The 18,143-nt window shown below is 35.4% G+C and overlaps 1 protein-coding gene and 1 pseudogene across 2 annotated transcripts; one reads left to right on the forward strand and one right to left on the reverse strand.

Annotated features, from left to right (window-relative positions):
* Nucleotides 1–5,222: 5,222 nt before the first annotated feature.
* On the reverse strand, nt 5,223–6,308 carry LOC109680422 (olfactory receptor 10C1-like). 2 transcript variants are annotated; one of them, XM_074081713.1, is made up of 2 exons: nt 5,854–6,308; nt 5,223–5,421 (listed from the first exon to the last, which is right to left on the reverse strand). In XM_074081713.1, exons 1-2 carry the CDS (start codon nt 6,183–6,185, stop codon nt 5,223–5,225), a joined length of 531 nt encoding a protein of 176 aa, XP_073937814.1. In that variant the 5' UTR covers nt 6,186–6,308. The 2 variants fall into 2 exon arrangements, with proteins under 2 accessions (XP_073937814.1, XP_020010862.2); XM_020155273.2 differs by having other exon boundaries at nt 5,223–6,308.
* An 8,899-nt stretch (nt 6,309–15,207) lies between these two features.
* Nucleotides 15,208–16,152, forward strand: LOC109680432 (olfactory receptor 2G3-like; annotated as a pseudogene).
* Nucleotides 16,153–18,143: the final 1,991 nt, after the last annotated feature.

The raw sequence follows: 18,143 nt of genomic DNA on the forward strand, positions 1-18,143 counted from the left end.
TGCCTCTGTCCCTACCTTTGAAACTGCTATCACTCTGCTGCCACTTCTTTGACCCTTTATTCATATTTCCATCCAGCCTACTCTACTAATGATAAATATCAAAAATAGGCCAAAGAAATATCACTTGGGGGAATCCATTTATTGGGCTTAATGTTGCAATTCCAGGCACCACAGGAGGCTGTCTCCTACATGACTCAGAAAGTGAGCTGAACAGCCAGCTTATACAGCCAGAAAAGAGTTATGATAAGGGTGTTTGCATGAATCTTGCCAAACTTTCATGTAAATGATGGAATGTATGTGCATCTACCACAGGCCTTCTGCTGAGCCACCAGAGAAAGTGCTCCCTTATGGCCTGGATGAAAATAGGTACAGGTCACCTAGAATTCACAGATGCTTGTGATGGCAAAAACTCCAGCACAAACTGTTTTGAAATAGTTACAGCTGGAGAGTGCTTTCTGGGGCTGTAGTTGTGCTTTGTCAGCAAGTAACTCTTGTTCCCAGGTAGCTTCCTCAAGGTATCTATGAAGTGATCAAAGCAGCCAGTGGTGGTGGGAGGGCAATATAGCTCACTGCTTGGTTGGCAGTTCTTCACTCACGGCAGCTGGGGCACCAGGGTAGGTGCTCACAGCTGTCAACTAGGGGGCCAAATCAAGCTGGCTCAAAGTATCTTCACTTATTAAAGGAAAAAATAAACAATAAAAGTGGCACTTATAATTAAAAATCTCACTATTTACATTGATGATTATTTAACAGTATTTAACAGTTCTCTAACAATGCTTAATTTCTGCCCCTGTGCTATAGGGTGAGTGTGTGGAGCCCAGAATCCTGAGTTCTGGAATCAGACCTCCTGGACTGAACACTGTTACATCTTGCATCTGTTGTATGGATTGAGCTGAGCCAGACTTCTGGTCTTGGGTTTTTACATGTATAGAATGAGAACAGGAACAGCACTGGGGAACTATTGAAAATCAAATCAAACGATATATTTAATGAGCTTGAACTGTCTCTTTTATAGTCAGAATTAAAAAATTATAGTTTTCTTTATTGCTGTTGTTGTTACAGCTGGCGTTAAGTAAAAATAGACACCAAATGTTCTTTGAAACAAAAGGGTATTGACTCAGAGAATCAAATTGAGCAAGAAATTTGTCAGTATTCAGAATATTTAATAGAGAAAATATCAAGAAAGTTAATTCATTACAATGTACATATTTAAAATATTAAACTTTGAAATGTTCCAGAGTATGCATCTCTGATGTTTTCATACTCAACTACTTTCAAAGCACTATGTTTTGATGAAATAGTGTATTATTGAAATGACTGGTAATGGGTGTGTGCTTACAAGAAATAAAAAAAATAAAATAAATTGGATCAAATATTTACCTTGATTATTGCTGTGTTGCAGGAATATAACTGGATTAAATTTTAGTTTTTATACCTTTATATTTTATATGAATTGTTCTGAAAGCAAGCAATTGTATTTGCTTTGAGAAAATGTTAACAATGGAATATTATATTATTTGTATTATGCAGGAACTTTTTACATACATATTGAAGAAACCTTAGAAACAGAGATAAAAATTCACCAGTTATATGACTTTCTACAGAACCTACTGGTAACATTTCACCTTATCTTTTTAAAACTATAAAGTTCTTATGAAAGCAAGGTGGGTTACATTATAGAAACTTTTGAACATGCTATACTGCATGTAAGTCATTCATTTTCCCTCGATTAATAAACATAATTTCTTTATCTCTTTTTTTGTTCATTTATTCACATGTGCATACATTGTTTGGGTCATTTCTCCACCCTGCCCTCCTCCCTAACCCTTCCCCCCTCTCTCCTTCAGTTCGAGGCAGGTCCCGGTCTGCCCTTATCACTGATTTTGTTGAAGAAAAGACATAAGCATAATAAGGAAGACAAAGCCTTTTTGCTAGTTGAGTTAAGGATAGCTATACAGAGAGATTACTACTATTGCTTTCATGTACCCATGTGTTATGACCCATGTTGATTCAACTCTAACTGATCTCTACATTGGTTCCTGATCTCCTGCTCATGATAACCTGTCATTTTAAGGTTTCTGTATTAGTTCCTCTGGAGTGGGGACATCAAACGCTTTCATGTTTTGGGTTTTCTACCTATTCCTATATCTCCCGTATGTGCTCTCCCCTTTTTTTGTGATCCAAGTCTAACCACATTGCTGCATTTGCCCTAAATCTAAAGTCCACATATGAGGGAGAACATACAATTTTTGGTCTTCTGAGCCTGCCTACCTTGCTCAGAATGATGTTCTCCAGTTCCATCCCTTTACCTGCAAATGATAACATTTCATTTTTCTTCATGGCTGAGTAAAATTCCATTATGTACAAGTACCACATTTTCTTGATACATTCATCAGTAGTGGGCATATTGGTTGTTTCCATAACTTGGCTATTGTGAATAGTGCTTCAATAAACATGAGTGTGCAGGTGCCTCTGGAGTAATCTGTGTTATATTCCTTTGGTTATATCCCCAGGAGTGGAATTACTGGATCATATGGCATGTCTATGTTTTGATTTTTTTTTTCATTTTTCTTTTATTATTCATATGTGCATACACGGATTGGTTCATTTCTCCCCACTGCCCCCACCCCCTCCCTTACCACCCACTCCGCCCCTTCCCTGTACCCCCCCCAATACCCAGCAGAAACTATTTTGCCCTTATTTCTAATTTTGTTGTAGAGAGAGTATAAGCAATAATAGGAAGGAACAAGGGTTTTTGCTGGTTGAGATAAGGATAGCTATACAGGGCATTGACTCACATTGATTTCCTGTGCGTGGGTGTTACCTTCTAGGTTAATTCTTTTTGATCTAACCTTTTCTCTAGTACCTGTTCCCCTTTTCCTATTGGCCTCAGTTGCTTTAAGGTATCTGCTTTAGTTTCTCTGCGTTAAGGGCAACAAATGCTAGCTAGTTTTTTAGGTGTCTTACCTATCCTCACCCCTCCCTTGTGTGCTCTCGCTTTTATCATGTGCTCATAGTCCAATCCCCTTGTTGTGTTTGCCCTTGATCTAATGTCCACATATGAGGGAGAACATACAATTTTTGGTTTTTTGAGCCAGGCTAACCTCACTCAGAATGATGTTCTCCAATTCCATCTATTTACCAGCGAATGATAACATTTCATTCTTCTTCATGGCTGCATAAAATTCCATTGTGTATAGATACCACATTTTCTTAATCCACTCGTCAGTGGTGGGACATCTTGGCTGTTTCCATAACTTGGCTATTGTGAATAGTGCCGCAATAAACATGGATGTGCAGGTGCCTCTGGAGTAACAGTCTTTTGGGTATATCCCCAAGAGTGGTATTGCTGGATCAAATGGTAGATCGATGTCCAGCTTTTTAAGTAGCCTCCAAATTTTTTTTCAGAGTGGTTGTACTAGTCTACATTCCCACCAACAGTGTAAGAGGGTTCCTTTTTCCCCGCATCCTCGCCAACACCTGTTGGTGGTGGTGTTGCTGATGATGGCTATTCTAACAGGGGTGAGGTGGAATCTTAGTGTGGTTTTAATTTGCATTTCCTTTATTGCTAGAGATGGTGAGCATTTTTTCATGTGTTTTCTGGCCATTTGAATTTCTTCTTTTGAGAAAGTTCTATTTAGTTCACATGCCCATTTCTTTATTGGTTCATTAGTTTTGGGAGAATTTAGTTTTTTAAGTTCCCTGTATATTCTGGTTATCAGTCCTTTGTCTGATGTACAGTTGGCAATATGTTTTGATTTTTAAGAAGTCTCCAAATTTTTTTCCAGAGTAGTTGCACCAACTTGCATTCCCACCAGTGGTGGATTAGGGTTCCTTTTTTCCCACATCCTTGCCAACACTTGTTGTTGGTGGTGTTTTTGATAACAGCTATTCTAACACGGGTGAGGTGGATTCTTAGTGTGGTTTTGATTTGCATTTCTTTATCTCTTTTGCTTCAACCTAATTCCTGCCCATAATGGTAACACAATTCACTTAATTGTTACTTTTGAATGTTCCCATAATTTCCATTTTAATCACAATTCACATTTAAATAAAAGTCACAAAGGCATTATGTTTACATAAATTGGACAGTTTTCAGTAAAATGAGAATACCTGACAAAAGACACACTTTGCTTATTACAGAATATCAGCATTATCACTGATAATAGAAATATCATATTTTGAGAGATTAAATTCTATATCTGACGGATAATATTAAGTCATGGAAACTGTCTTAGTTCTCCAGTGTTTGTGATATTATAACTGTTACAGAAGTAATTATTAATTCTTCATAGGTCAAATGTTAACATTGCAACTCCCTGAGAACTAGATGCACAAATACAAAATGATGCCTTCAAAGGTTTCTAGGGATAGTAAGCTGGTTACAATCATTCTCATCATCCAACAACTTTCTCTGAAGAGAATATTACAATCAGGATAAATGTGAACATATGCAAATTTTGTAAATGACATAAAATTCTTTATATTAATTATTTATAGCCAATATTTCATCTATCTTTTTATTTTAATAATATTGCTCTTTCATTAAAAATATTTTTTCATGTCAACTCTTGCAAAAAATTTCCCGTATTATTTTTTATGTTATTTCTATTATATTATATATTTATTATATTATATAATTATTTATTTATATTTATTATATAATTTATATTATATAATTATTTATTATATTATATAGTATGTTTATATTATATCATATTTATATTATATTTTCTCTTTAATGTTTTGTACTAAAGAGTTCTGAAACTAAAAAATTTGGTGTTTTGAATGTTTACAATTTTTAAGTGCTTCATAGAGTAATTAGGTAACTATAAGGCAAGTGAGACAGACTTAGGGAGGAGAAAAGTTGAATGGACACTCAGTGTCTAAAAATACCCTAAAATGTGTAGTAAGGGTTTGCCAAGCTTCTGAGACATAGCCTTGTAATTTATAATTTAGTTTCAGCCTAGAATAAAATATTTTGGAAAACCTATATAGTATTAGACTCACTTAGTAAAATTCTTTAATACCAAGCTTCCATTCAGGAATTTGCAGTCAGAAAGTAGCAATCAGTGCAGAGATGACTCCAGAATTACAAAGGGAGTTATTTTTAAAAAACTTCTTGCAAGATAGATGGAAGAGTACACAGGTTTCTATTTGTTCATTTACAAAGGTTGTTTTCTCATATTTTCCAAGAGCAGATTTGTATAGTTCTCTGTTACCTATCTGTGAGTCAAAATCTCTCTCTTGACAAGAGTTCTCCAGAGAGCTGCCTTAACTTCCTTGTTCCTTAAGCTATAGATGATGGGGTTGAGCATAGATGTCACCACTGTATAGAAAAGAGATAGAAGTTTATCTATACCTGGTGAGTGGCTAGCCTTGGGCCTCAAGTAGGTGACAGATGCAGAGCCATAGAAGAGTGTGACTACAAGTAGGTGGGAGGAACAGGTGGACAGAGCCTTATGACGGCCCTCAGGTGACGGCATGACCAGCACTGCAGTGAGAATTCTTCCATAAGAAGTGATGATCAGCAAAAATGGGCTAGAAATGCAAAGGATTGCTGCCACAAAGACAGCAACCTCATTATGAGATGTGTCCCCACAGGCAAGTTTGAGGATAGGTGGGAGATCACAGAAGAAGTGGTCTATCTCACAGGGGCCACAGAAGTCCAAGGAGAAAATATAATTAGTCTGGCCCAAGCCTACCATGCATCCCATCCCCCAAGAAACCATTGCCAATTGGGCACACATCCCATAACTCATTCGTGTTGCATAGTGGAGTGGGAAGCATATGGCCATGTAGCGGTCAAAAGCCATGGCTGCCAAAAGACAGCACTCACTGATACCAAAGAATGTAAAGAAAAACATCTGTGTGGCACAACCCTCCCTAGAGATCTCTCGGGCTTCACTCACAAGACTCTGCAGCATCTTGGGTGTGATGGAGCAAGTGTAGCCAATCTCTAGGAGAGACAAGTTGGCCAGGAAGAAGTACATGGGGGTATGGAGCACTGACTTGGTCCAGATGGCAAAGGCTATGAGAGCATTGCCAGTCATTGATGCTAAGAACATGAGTAGGATGAGGGTAAATAGAAGAAAACACTGCTCAGTGACCTCAGAGAACTTGGCAAATGCAAAACGTTTGACAGATAAGCTGTTGTCCTGTAACAAGGAACAATTAATAGTCATCTGGAAAAGAGAGGAGTAAAGGCATCAGGATTCTTTCATTTAAAGGCAATAAATAATTATATTACTTTAGAGCCTTAGTTAAATCCAAGATAAATTTCTTACCTTCATTTCTAAAATTAAAAAAATAAAAAAATCATGTTTATACCTAATTGAATAAATTCTTTTCTATGTTCAGTGTTTCAGTTGATTTTTTTCAAAATGTAGTTAATCACCTAGAATGATACAGAAAAATGTTTATTGCAGTTCAGTTCTCCTTTCATTTCTTCCTCTAATCAGTTGTCAAATACTACTGAGCCAAGGTTATCTAAGACCTTTTCATTCTCTTCATTTCCACAGCCACAAATTTTCTTTCTTCTCTCATTCATTCAATGAAATTTGAGCCCAGAGTACTTTTCACTTTATTGTTGTAGGTGTTGGGAATCACCAATGAAGACTACCTATTTCTCCCAAAATGATATTAATGATATAGCAAAGACAATGAAAATTAAATGATTATTAAATAAATAATTCTTAAAAGCATAGGATCATAACTAAGGTGCATGCTAGTGACAGATCAATCCTAATAAGGTGGTTAGAGAGGGTTCTTGAGAATGTGAGGCAGAAGCTGAGAAGTGAAAAACAAGAGGGAGCCATTCCAAGACTCATCACAACGGTTCACATCATATTTGTATTGTACTGCTGAGAAAATCTCAACATTCCAACTAACTTCTTTACCTTAATACTTCCTCCTGCCATCATTTATCAGAAATTCTTGCTAAATGGGAAGTGTCATTGTCTGGAAATTAACATTCAATTTCTTAGTATGATTCATGAAAATTAATCAATTCACTGACAATTGTTAGAAACATGTATTTCCCAAATGAACCTCATATTACAGTCCTGTGTAAGTGCTTACTGTTTGTAATTTGTGCCTTATTTACACATATTTCATTTTCTTTGTGCTCATTTTCTTATGGGTACTTCTTACATGCTTCTGTGGTTTCTATGTTCAGATATCAACATAGCTTTGTCTCCTCTCTGGACACTTCCTGAATTCTGCTCTCCCATATCTCTGAACTGGTCAGTTACAACCCTCTTCACTGTATTCCCACAATCCTATAACTGCTGTGACAGTCACAATTAATTGTTACTATCTTCCTAAACGAGGTCTCAGACATAGGTACAGAATGTGGGATTTTATTTGCTTATTTACTTTTCTTGCTCTTATATCTGCTATGCTTGTCAATCAATAAGTTCTCATGTAATGAAAAAAATTCTAATGTCTAACTCTGGTCTGGCTGCCTATATATTCTGCCCAAAATTGCACATTACAGTTTCTGAAGTTATATTTCATCTCTAATATATCAGACATGACCATTATTTTTCTCTCAATCTGATAATTATCAGCTCCCAATGAATATTTATTACTCTTTTGTGCTTCTGCTGAAACTTGGATTGTTTTCATTTTTATGTATTTATTTACTTTTGGTGGTGCTGAGGGTTGAACTTCAGGGCCTCGCAGTTGCTATGCAAGCACATTACCCCTTAAGTAACACAGCCCAGCCTTTTGTGCTTTAGTTATGTTGGTAAGAGGTTCTCACATTTTTGCCTGGGCCATCCTGCACTGAAGTCCTCCTGTTTATGCTTCCCATACAGCTGGGGTAACAGTATGCACCACCATGCCCACCTGTTGGTTGAGATGGGGACTCACTAACTTTTTGCCCAGGCTGCCCTTGAACAGAGATCCTACCAATCTATATTTCCTGATAAGCTGGGATTATAGTTGTGAGCCACTGTGTCCTACCTCGATTTTTTTTTTTCTTTTGAAATGTCATCACCTGAAGTCTAAATACTCTTTTCCCTGAAAAGGGCAAAAGAATGAAACAATATCAATACTGTTTTTCTGGAGTTTCTCTGCTCATTTGATATAACCTGAGATCATGTTTTTGCCTGATTTTAATCACCACATCATTGCTTATAAGACATTAATGCCTTTGGTGGTTCCAGGTTATTATGCACAGACTTATTAGTTACATTCATGAAAGCATACACAGATTGTACATTCTCTTATACACACATACATGTGTACACCCATGGAAAGAAACACATGCAATTGCATACTGAATAAAAGTGTTCTGGAAATACTTTTTCTCATCTTTCCTCCGTCCCTTTTTCCTCCTTCCCCCTCACCCTCGCAATAATCTTAACATAACCAACATGCATAAATTGCATACAATATTAAAGCATTTTAAAGATAATTATCTAATGATGATATTAGATAATTCAGATAGAATATCTAATAGTGGATCATGCTTCCTTCAACTCATAAGAAACATATGTCAGTATAAAAACAGATGAAATAGGGAACCAACTCTATCTATGAACATTTTTAATCATCTGACACCCATACAAAATTAATAACCTGTGCTCAATTATTTCCAAAGCAGAATAAGGAAGAGTATATTTTTCTTGGATCTTGAGGCTGTGTAAGGATGCATGCAAAGCCACATCAAATGTTACTCAAACAGACAATATCTAATTTACTGCAATATCTACTGTTTTTAGTATTCTTTTATCTGTTGATTTTAGTTTGAGGATGCTCAGATGCATGTAGTAGAATCCAGCTTTCTATACATACAAAGAGCATGATGTTTTCATCATTACATATGCAAGGAGAGTGTTAGGCTCACAGAAGGCACTGAGGCTCTTCAGAAAGAAGCTTTGGCAGGAAACAGAACATATGGCCTATGGTCTTGTCTAAATCAGTTTCTGATTCACCATTTCCTTGTAAAGGTAGAATAATGAAGCCCTTCCCATCTTTCTTGTTGTATTCTTTTGATTAAAAATGAAAATATTCATGGATGTGGTATGTCAGGAAATGGCCATTCCTGAAGTAACACTGGGTTCTGCAGCTGACAGCTACAGCGGTGTGCATGTGTCTGTGAGGTGTCTTTGTGGCTGGACAGCCACCTGTCACAGTGGAAGCCACGTTGCTGGATTTTTGTTTCCCAGGAAGAGTCAGACATCAGTTTCCTTGCATTCAAAAAATAAGCAAAAAACAATACACTTAAAATAAACCAGGGTTTTTCCCTCGTAGGCAGAGCTGTGTTTGAAAAGCAAATGAAAACTTTTTTCTATCATATTTTAAAAGATTATGCAAAGTGTCCATATAGCCTTATCTTCATATTAAAGATTATAGATTTTCCTTGTTTTGGGAAGAAAAAAATGCAAACATTATAGAGGAGAACTAGGAATAAACAGCAAGGAATGGCCATTAAAATGCAAAACTTCTTGTCTTTTAAAGCCTCATATTAATCTAATTTTTATCCTTTTTTAAAAAGCTATTTTAAGGATCAGAATGAAGTCATTAACATGGATACTGGGATAAAACTTGAATATTCCATAGTTCCATGCCCTAAAATAAGTTTTATTTCATAGATGGTCATTCTGTATTCTAACAGTTATGGAGCAATTTTGGCTTCACATGTTTTCTCACTGGGCCTAAAGATCCAAGACAAGAACATTTTAAATAGTTCTGCTTTGCATATAATTGAGCACAGTTTATAAATTTTGTGTTGGTGTCACATAATTGATTGACTTGGTTCCTTGTTTCATCTGTTTTTCTAGTGACATGTTTTTTGATTTCCTATAAACTGACAAACATGATACAATATTATATATTGTTTCTGAAATGGTACATGTCTTCGTATCAAGAAATAATAAATATTAATCATTGTATAATTATTATTTATAAAATGCTTTAATATTATATACAGTCTATATATATATGATCATGCTAAAATTATTAGGGGGAATCCCATTACTTTCCACAGTTTCCTCATAGTCACTTCATGAAGAACCTAATATTTAGCTGAGTGATGCTTTAACATATCCCAGTAGAAACTGGTTTGTCACATACGTAGAAAACTATGCACTGGATAAAGTAAGCATTCCCTTTCCCAGATAATAAGATAGAGATAAACTAATTTCATATTAATGGATTACATTAAAACAATTCAGTTATTTTCTGACAGGGGAACTGGGAGTCTGAGCACTGTTATACTCTTTATAGAAGGACACAATAACTAATTAAAAATGCCAAGAACTAAAAAATGCTTTGAGTACCAGCTATCCATTTTCAAATTTTAATTGACTGACTTCTGGAGTCCTCTATTGTAACACATCACTGTAAACATACCTTTAATCATAACATTTGATGGGAAGAAGTGGATGGGTAATGTTTCTGGTGAGCCAGTCCTTGATTTTATCTATACTTTCTCCTTAAAAGGTTCCAAAATTCAAATAATGTAAAACTTCCCCATCCTCATTTCTAAAACTTATGCACTGACAAACCTCTTTTGCAGCAGGTGCAATCTCTTATTTCAGGAAGCTTGTGTGTCTCACAGGAGAGCATTACTTCTGCATAGCAATAACCCCAGCTACACACACACACACACACACACACTCACACACACACACACACTGATCACACAATGCACTTGAGTTTTCCTCTTTCCTGAAAAACAATGGGTCATAAATATATTATACTGTGATTCTCTTCTATGTTCCTCCTTGGTCTCATCTTTTCACTTTCCCCAACAGACTTATAATTTCTTCTCACTGGAGAGTGTCAAGATGCAGTTTGATTCTACCTCTTGGGCATTGCTGTGGACAGATCTAGCTCTATTTTTAGACAACTGCTAATATTTGAGAGGCAAAAGAAGTATGAAATGGAGAAAAATCTATTCTTAATTATAATAAATAACATATTAATGGTAACTTCTGTCACAGACTGTGTACGCAGTATGATATGACCTCAAGTGAAATACGTTATTGCAACCAACTCTTTGACCGCTGTAATATATATGTAAATTAAAAATTTTAATATATTTTTCTGCTGTTAAGAATAGTGATAAAACTACACAAATAACTTTCATATTTAATTATTAAGATGAAATTACTTATTCTTATTAATATGAAATATTCAAATTAAATTATATAAAATTCAAATTATGCATTAGTATGAAAAATTGTTTACTTACTTCTACCAAAAGTAAGCATAATGAAATTAAAACTTGAAGCATATTTTAAGATGGTGAAGGAACTGGCTGAGGAACCTAAAGTTTATTTTTAAAAAAGAAATGTCAGCATATCTGGATATGTATAGTTTTAATGGTAGAAATGAGAAATCACAGGGAAGAGAAAATTCTCTATAATAAGGAATTTCTCCTTACATATCCTGGCTTATACATTTTGCTTATAATTCTCCTGAATTAGCAGTTCAATTACTGTTCAGAGTTTTCAACAAGTATTTTCTTTTGTGAGTTTCTGCTAGTATAAATTGTGACTTCCTATATTTACCTCAATCTTTTGAAAATTGGACATAGCAGATTGCTCTGTGTCTTCACCTTTCATACTGATACAAGAAGAATCACTTTTGTAGTCTCTTCAGTGTTTCAGTTGTCCCTATAGGACCATAAATTTCAATATCTTTATATGAGAAACTGGAAACTAGAACTTGCTGTCAGTTTATTTCCTATCTGATCATTTCTAAAACATTATTACTCTAAATTAATTAAACAAAGGGACTGCAGTACAATATTTAAATGCATTCATATAGAGTATTTTATCAAATTCAACAACTCTATTACCCTTTATTATTTTGGAAGTACATAATTCATTTGTTTATAGAGCTCCAGGGTTATTCAGACCTATTGGAGGTGCTGGACTGAGATGAGAATTTATTTGCCTCAGTCAAGAATTTCATTCCAGAAGCTACTATTTGGAAGTCAGTTGCTGTGGGAGTCTGGACAAAGCAGCCTGCAGGAACCAACTGTCCTGTAATGCAGAAATGGGATGGTAAATTGCAATGTGTGAATCTGAAAACAAACCAATCCAGGACAAGTGCACATCACAAATACATCCATTGCCTTTTGGCAATGTAATTGAAAGAAAAGGTTATATAACAGGAGGAATCTGAGAGTCTATGTATTAGTTTTTGTTAGTGGTTACTTCATGTATCCTTTCAGAAACACTTTTGGACAGATAATCCAAATATGTACAGGTTTTAATTTTCAAATTATATATATATATTATATACATATTGTATATATATATATCAGCTGTACATGCATAGGTGAATGTGTGTTATCTACTTTAGAGGTAACTGTAGTTAAACACTATCTATTTTTTAAGAAGTAATAGAAATTCTACGTACAGAGAATAATTTTTGTGATTTTGTTTTGTGTGTGTGTGTGTGTATTTTGAATCATTTTATTTTGGTGCTACTGGAGTTGGAACTCAGGGCTTCACACTTGCAAAACAAGAGCTCTACTGCTTGAATCACACCTCCAGCTCATTTTGCTCTGGTTATTTTGGAGATGGGGTCTTGCAAACTATTTGCCTTGGTGGAACTTGAACTGCAGTCCTCTGGATCTCAACCTCTTAAGTAGCTAGAATTACAGGTGTGAGCTGTGAGCCATCATGGCCAGATTTGAACCATTTCTTAAAACAGAAAATGTCATCACAATTCTCTCTCTCCTTTTACTTTGGATAGCAGAGCCCACTTCCTGCCTACCATTTTCTCTTTTCTAGCAGGCTTTAAGTAAGTTTGTATATTATTAGAAATCCCATTTTGACATTCATGTGTCTATATATATATAAAGAAATGTATCTATTTACACATGTGTTCAAAACACAGGTTTGCCACTAACAAAAATTTAATTAATTAAGGAGAAATAATTTGAGAACTTGTCAAAACAGTTTACAAATTTTTAGTAGCATTGTTGATAGAAAATAGGTAAATACCCAGAAAACTCCTTATAAAATTCATTATGTTTATCAAACTTCTGATCCTTAGTCAGATCTTATTGCAGGAAAATGCAATCTTTGTGTTTGTTTCAAATGTGCTTTTTCAATTCAACACTAAAAAATTATTCTTGGTTTAATTGTGGATGATAGAAATGAAGGACTTTTCACTGTCTGGAATTTAAATTACCACCTTTCCATTGTGGATACCTTTATAACCGTGTGTGTGTGTGTGTGTGTGTGTGTGTGTAAATAGATGGTGCTGTATAACTGATTGCCTTCCAGAAGAAATGGTGATTCCTTTCTCCCCAGAGATGTTCCCCTGTCAATATAGTTTTTGAAGTTGTATAAAAATGAGAACTCCAGAGACACCTCCTGAATAAACAAGCTAAACACCATGGATTTAAGATTGTTTGAGTCAAGAGATTATGGACAGAACCTGTTCTAACACATTGACATGGCTCCTCCACTGGCTGTACTGAAATTGCAATCAATGTTGAATTTTTTATCAAAATCATCAACAGCCTGTGCAGTTGGGTTATCATTCTTCCTGGAGGTAAGGTTTCTCATATTTAAAGTAAAAGGAAGAGAAGTTTGTTTCAAAAGTTAAGTTAGTCCACAGCTGGTTCACTTTTTCCATGAATAGCAGGGGTTTTTTCATGTATAATCCAATAATTTCATAGTTATGGAAAATTGACTACTTTTTTCTCTTTGGAAGACAAAAATCCCTTTGTTCTCATTTCAATTAACAGAAAAGTAAAAGGGGAAGAATAAAGCTTTATTATGGAGTCTTATAAAATACCAAATATTCATGTCACATGCATATATAAAGAAAAAACTTATGATAATGCAGACTTATACAAGTAAAGTTAGGCCACTCTTCCATTGACTTTCTTTCAGTAGATACTGAAACATTCAGAAACATAATCCTTTCTGTCCTATTTTTACTCAATATTAAGGATTATTATGCCAACTAAAGTCAATGTCAATGCTTTGGCATCAGAGCATTCAGTGTTTTTAGTTACCAACAAAATACCAAATAGATGTTAAACAATGTGACCACTAGGATGAGATTCTTTCTTTTGTTTTAATTCTAAGAGGATGACTATTTTCTACTGAAAACAGATAATTGTTGCATCTTGGCAAAATTTGAACATGCCACAGATGCCAAAGAAAATAAGACACACATTCTCCTTAAACTGGACTATGTAATAATTACCTGAGCCCATATGTAATGGTCTAGGGTTCTTGGAAACATGCGATTTCTAGTTAGGATACTTAAGGGAAAATCAGACATTCTCATTGCAGAAGCTTTTGGCAAGATTAGTTTTATAGATTTAAATTCCATAGTTAATGAATCAGCTGTAGTCATTAAGGGCCCCTAAAATTAATTAATCAGAAGTAAAGATTTTCATAACTAGATTTATTAACTCTTTTTAAATTAATAGTTTGAAGTACATTGTATAATCTATGGAATTAAGGATTATCAATGTATTGTAGTAACTGGTTGAATTCATGTACTCATGTAATAACGCCATATTAAAGTCTGTGGACTAGAGGGTAGCACCAGGAGAAATAGCTTGCTAATTGAGAATTATACATTACATGTAATATTTATCAAGCAGACCAATGACTCAAATAAAGAGATTAGAGAAGGTTTCCTTAATTCTATTACTAGTTGTATTTTCAGTAATTGATTTGTTTCACAGGAAAATAAGGAATATTAATTATAATCATATATATCTCTTCCTACAAAATATGCTAATTAATATTAATCTTAATCTGTCTCCAACTGCATAAAACTTGTCTCTCAAAGTCATTTCTTCTCTGTGCATTTTCAATTTATATGTTATTATATGTATTTTCTAACCATAATGAATCTATGTATATAGTAACTATTTTAGTTTCAATTCTTTGCTTTTCCATAGTATGTACATTGATGGCTTATGTATTTCATTTTCAGATAATTTGGCATATGTCTCAAACATATGCCAAATGTTTGAGAATGTGATGTGTTATTTGTTTGTTGGTTCCATAATATACATTTGCCACTTTTTCACAACAACGAGTCATAAGTTTTGAATTATTTTATCTCTGTATGTAGACACTATTAACTCCAGTATGAAAATGCTCCAGTTTTACTGGGTTTATTTTTCTACTATTTATGGCATATGATTTTCTTCTCACAGGAAAAAAATAGGAATTATCAAGAAAGATGACTAACAATTAAGAAACAATGAAAGGGATCAATTTTAGCAACCCGGGAGGTTTTATCTTACTGGGTTTTTCTGACCAGCCCCACCTGGAGATGGTTCTTCTTCTGGTCATCTCTATTGTCTACATTCTGACACTGATGGGGAACACAGTGATCATTCTCGTGTCATTTCTGAGCCCCAAACTCCGCACACCCATGTATTTCTTCCTCTGCAATCTCTCCTTTCTAGACCTCTGCTTCACTACCAGTATTGTTCCACAGATGCTTTGGAATCTCAAGGGCCCTGAGAAGACCATCACTTATACTGGTTGTGTGATCCAGCTATACATTGCTTTGGGGCTGGGCTCCACAGAGTGTGTGCTCCTGACTGTTATGGCTTATGACCGCTTCAGTGCTATCTGTAGACCCTTGCACTATGGTGTTATCATGCACCCAAAGCTCCTCCTGCAGCTAGCAGCTGTGGCTTGGATCAGTGGTTTTGTAGAGTCTACAGTTCAGACCACCCTTGTTTTCCAATTGCCTCTCTACAGTCACCACAGGGTGGATGATTTTATGTGTGAGGAACCTGCCCTGATTAAAATTGCCTGTGTGGACACAACTTTCCTGGAAAATGAGCTCTCCATAGCTACTGTCCTCTATGTGGTTCTACCTCTGGGTATTATTCTGTTCTCTTATGGATGCATTGTTAGGAGTATACTGAGGATAAAATCCACTGAAGGAAGGAGGAAGGCATTTGGGACCTGTGGGTCCCATCTGATTGTTGTGATTTTGTTCTTTGGGACTACAATTTCTGTCTACATCCAACCTAAGAGCAAGTACACACAGAATCACAGAAAATTACTCACCCTCTTCTACACTGTGGTGACACCATCACTTAATCCTCTGATATATACTTTGAGAAACAAAGATGTTAAATGGGCAATCAAAAGGTTGCTGGCAAGAGACTCAAGTTAGGGAGAAATATGAAACACACCCACACCATGTCTCAGACTTAGGCATTACCTAATTATGGTTTCTCCTTTTATTTTTGAGTTCAACAGCTTAATCTCCTTAATAAAAGTAAATGATAAATTTCCTTCAACAACATCCTACCATCACTTTAAGTTTGTCTTATTCTCCTTTCTGGAAATGTTATTTAATCTCCTTTTTTGCTATTCCATAAAATTTCTATAAATAAATTGATATTTATAGGTAGATGGTTATGTGTATATATTACACATTCATAAATCTTAGAGTTGTTACTTTAGTGACTAATGATGTGACTGACACCCATGACAAATCTGCTTTCTCATCTTAGAAGTTCCTCTTTTCCTATGGAAGTAGAAGTAAAGGTTATATCATAACTGCACAAGTATGATTTTACCTGAGAATACTTCCTATTGTGTAGTAGGTCTCATGATGACAGTACCATAGGCAGTGTATATTCTGTTTAATGTTAATTTTAAAGTATGAAGGCCTAGTGGAACACTACTTGTATGTAACTTTTTTTTTTTTTTTTGCCTTATTTGGAGGATGTTGATTTTTGTTCTTTACAGCAGAGGTCTCATCACCAGCGTGAACAGGGCCATTGACCTGACTGGGAGCAACTGGGGATTAAGAAAAAAGCAAAGATAGATATAGAGCAAAGCTGAGGCCGGGTGGGTTCAGCACTCCTGATGAGAGATTCTGGCGATCCCCTCCACCTCCAAGTGCATTTATTTATACAAGCATGTGTGGGAAAGTGGGGTGAAATGCAGGTTGAGTTCTCATGGGTCCAGTCGCATAGGTGGCAGGAACAGCACAGCTGTGGTATATTGTTATTTAGTACAGACTATCCTGACTAGGTCGGCGTGTCCTGTTCTTCTTACAAGGCAGCCTTGCTGAACCTTGCCTCCCCTTGTCTGGGTTCATGCCTATCAGCTAAGAGGCCTTTGACAGAGCCATGCTCATGTCAAGTTCTATTCCCTCTGCCTCAGTCTTTCTCTTGCAAGACAGCCTTACTGAACCTTGCTCACTTCCTTCATTCTGGGACCTTGTCTTCTCAGCATAAAGGACCTTGATGTGACAAGGTTTCTTCTCAGTCTGTTCATTTACTGGTCTCCCACACAGAAGCATCTGGGATTTAATATACCCAGACTTTTCTTCTAAACTCTTTAACTCATAGAGGAGGCTGTAAAGGGAGATTAACCTGAGACTGAATATTGATAGATAGGCAGACACTGATAAGATATCCAAGGTAACTCTCCTATATTGCTCTTGTCAGCCTAAACTAGCTCTCAGTCCCTTTTGATCAAGCCTTTAGATCTAAACCTGGACTCCAAGAGAAAATACAAGAGCACATTTGCATGTATTGTCACTAAATCTAAATATTTAAATTTCACAAACGTAAACAGTTTTACAAATAACAAAAATGTCTTTATCATCTATATATTTTTATTTAAGTTACAGTTGTACAGGGTTTGTAAAGTTATTTCTCTTCATGTTAAATATAAAAAGGTTTTATTCACTCAAATAAGATGCTCAATAATTTTGGCAATTTAAAAAAATTTAAGTATTTGCCTCGTTTTCCAAATAATTACAATATTCACATATAAAACATTACATTGATTCTTATTGGTTTTACATACTGTGTTATTATTTAATGTTATTTCATAAAAATGTTTTTGGTGTGATGATAGATTTATTGCTGTAATTCAGTACATCCTATTTGACAAAAGTTATGATCCTGGAGTTCCTTGGCAAAAGTGTAGTCTCTACAGCTTGATGTAAGTTTTTGTATAAGTGAAGGACATTATGATTAAAAAATAAATAAATAAAAGTTAGCTGGGAGCCAGTAGCTCATGCCTGTAATTCTACTACTCATGAGGAGAGATCAAGAGGATCATGGTTCAAAGCCAGCCCAGGTAAATACTTCATGAGACCTGATCTTAAAAAACCCACCACAAAAAAAAGCTGGTGGAGTAGCTCAAGGTGTAGGC

The sequence above is a fragment of the Castor canadensis genome, chromosome 8 (assembly GCF_047511655.1).
Source record: "Castor canadensis chromosome 8, mCasCan1.hap1v2, whole genome shotgun sequence".
Taxonomy (NCBI): domain Eukaryota; kingdom Metazoa; phylum Chordata; class Mammalia; order Rodentia; family Castoridae; genus Castor; species Castor canadensis.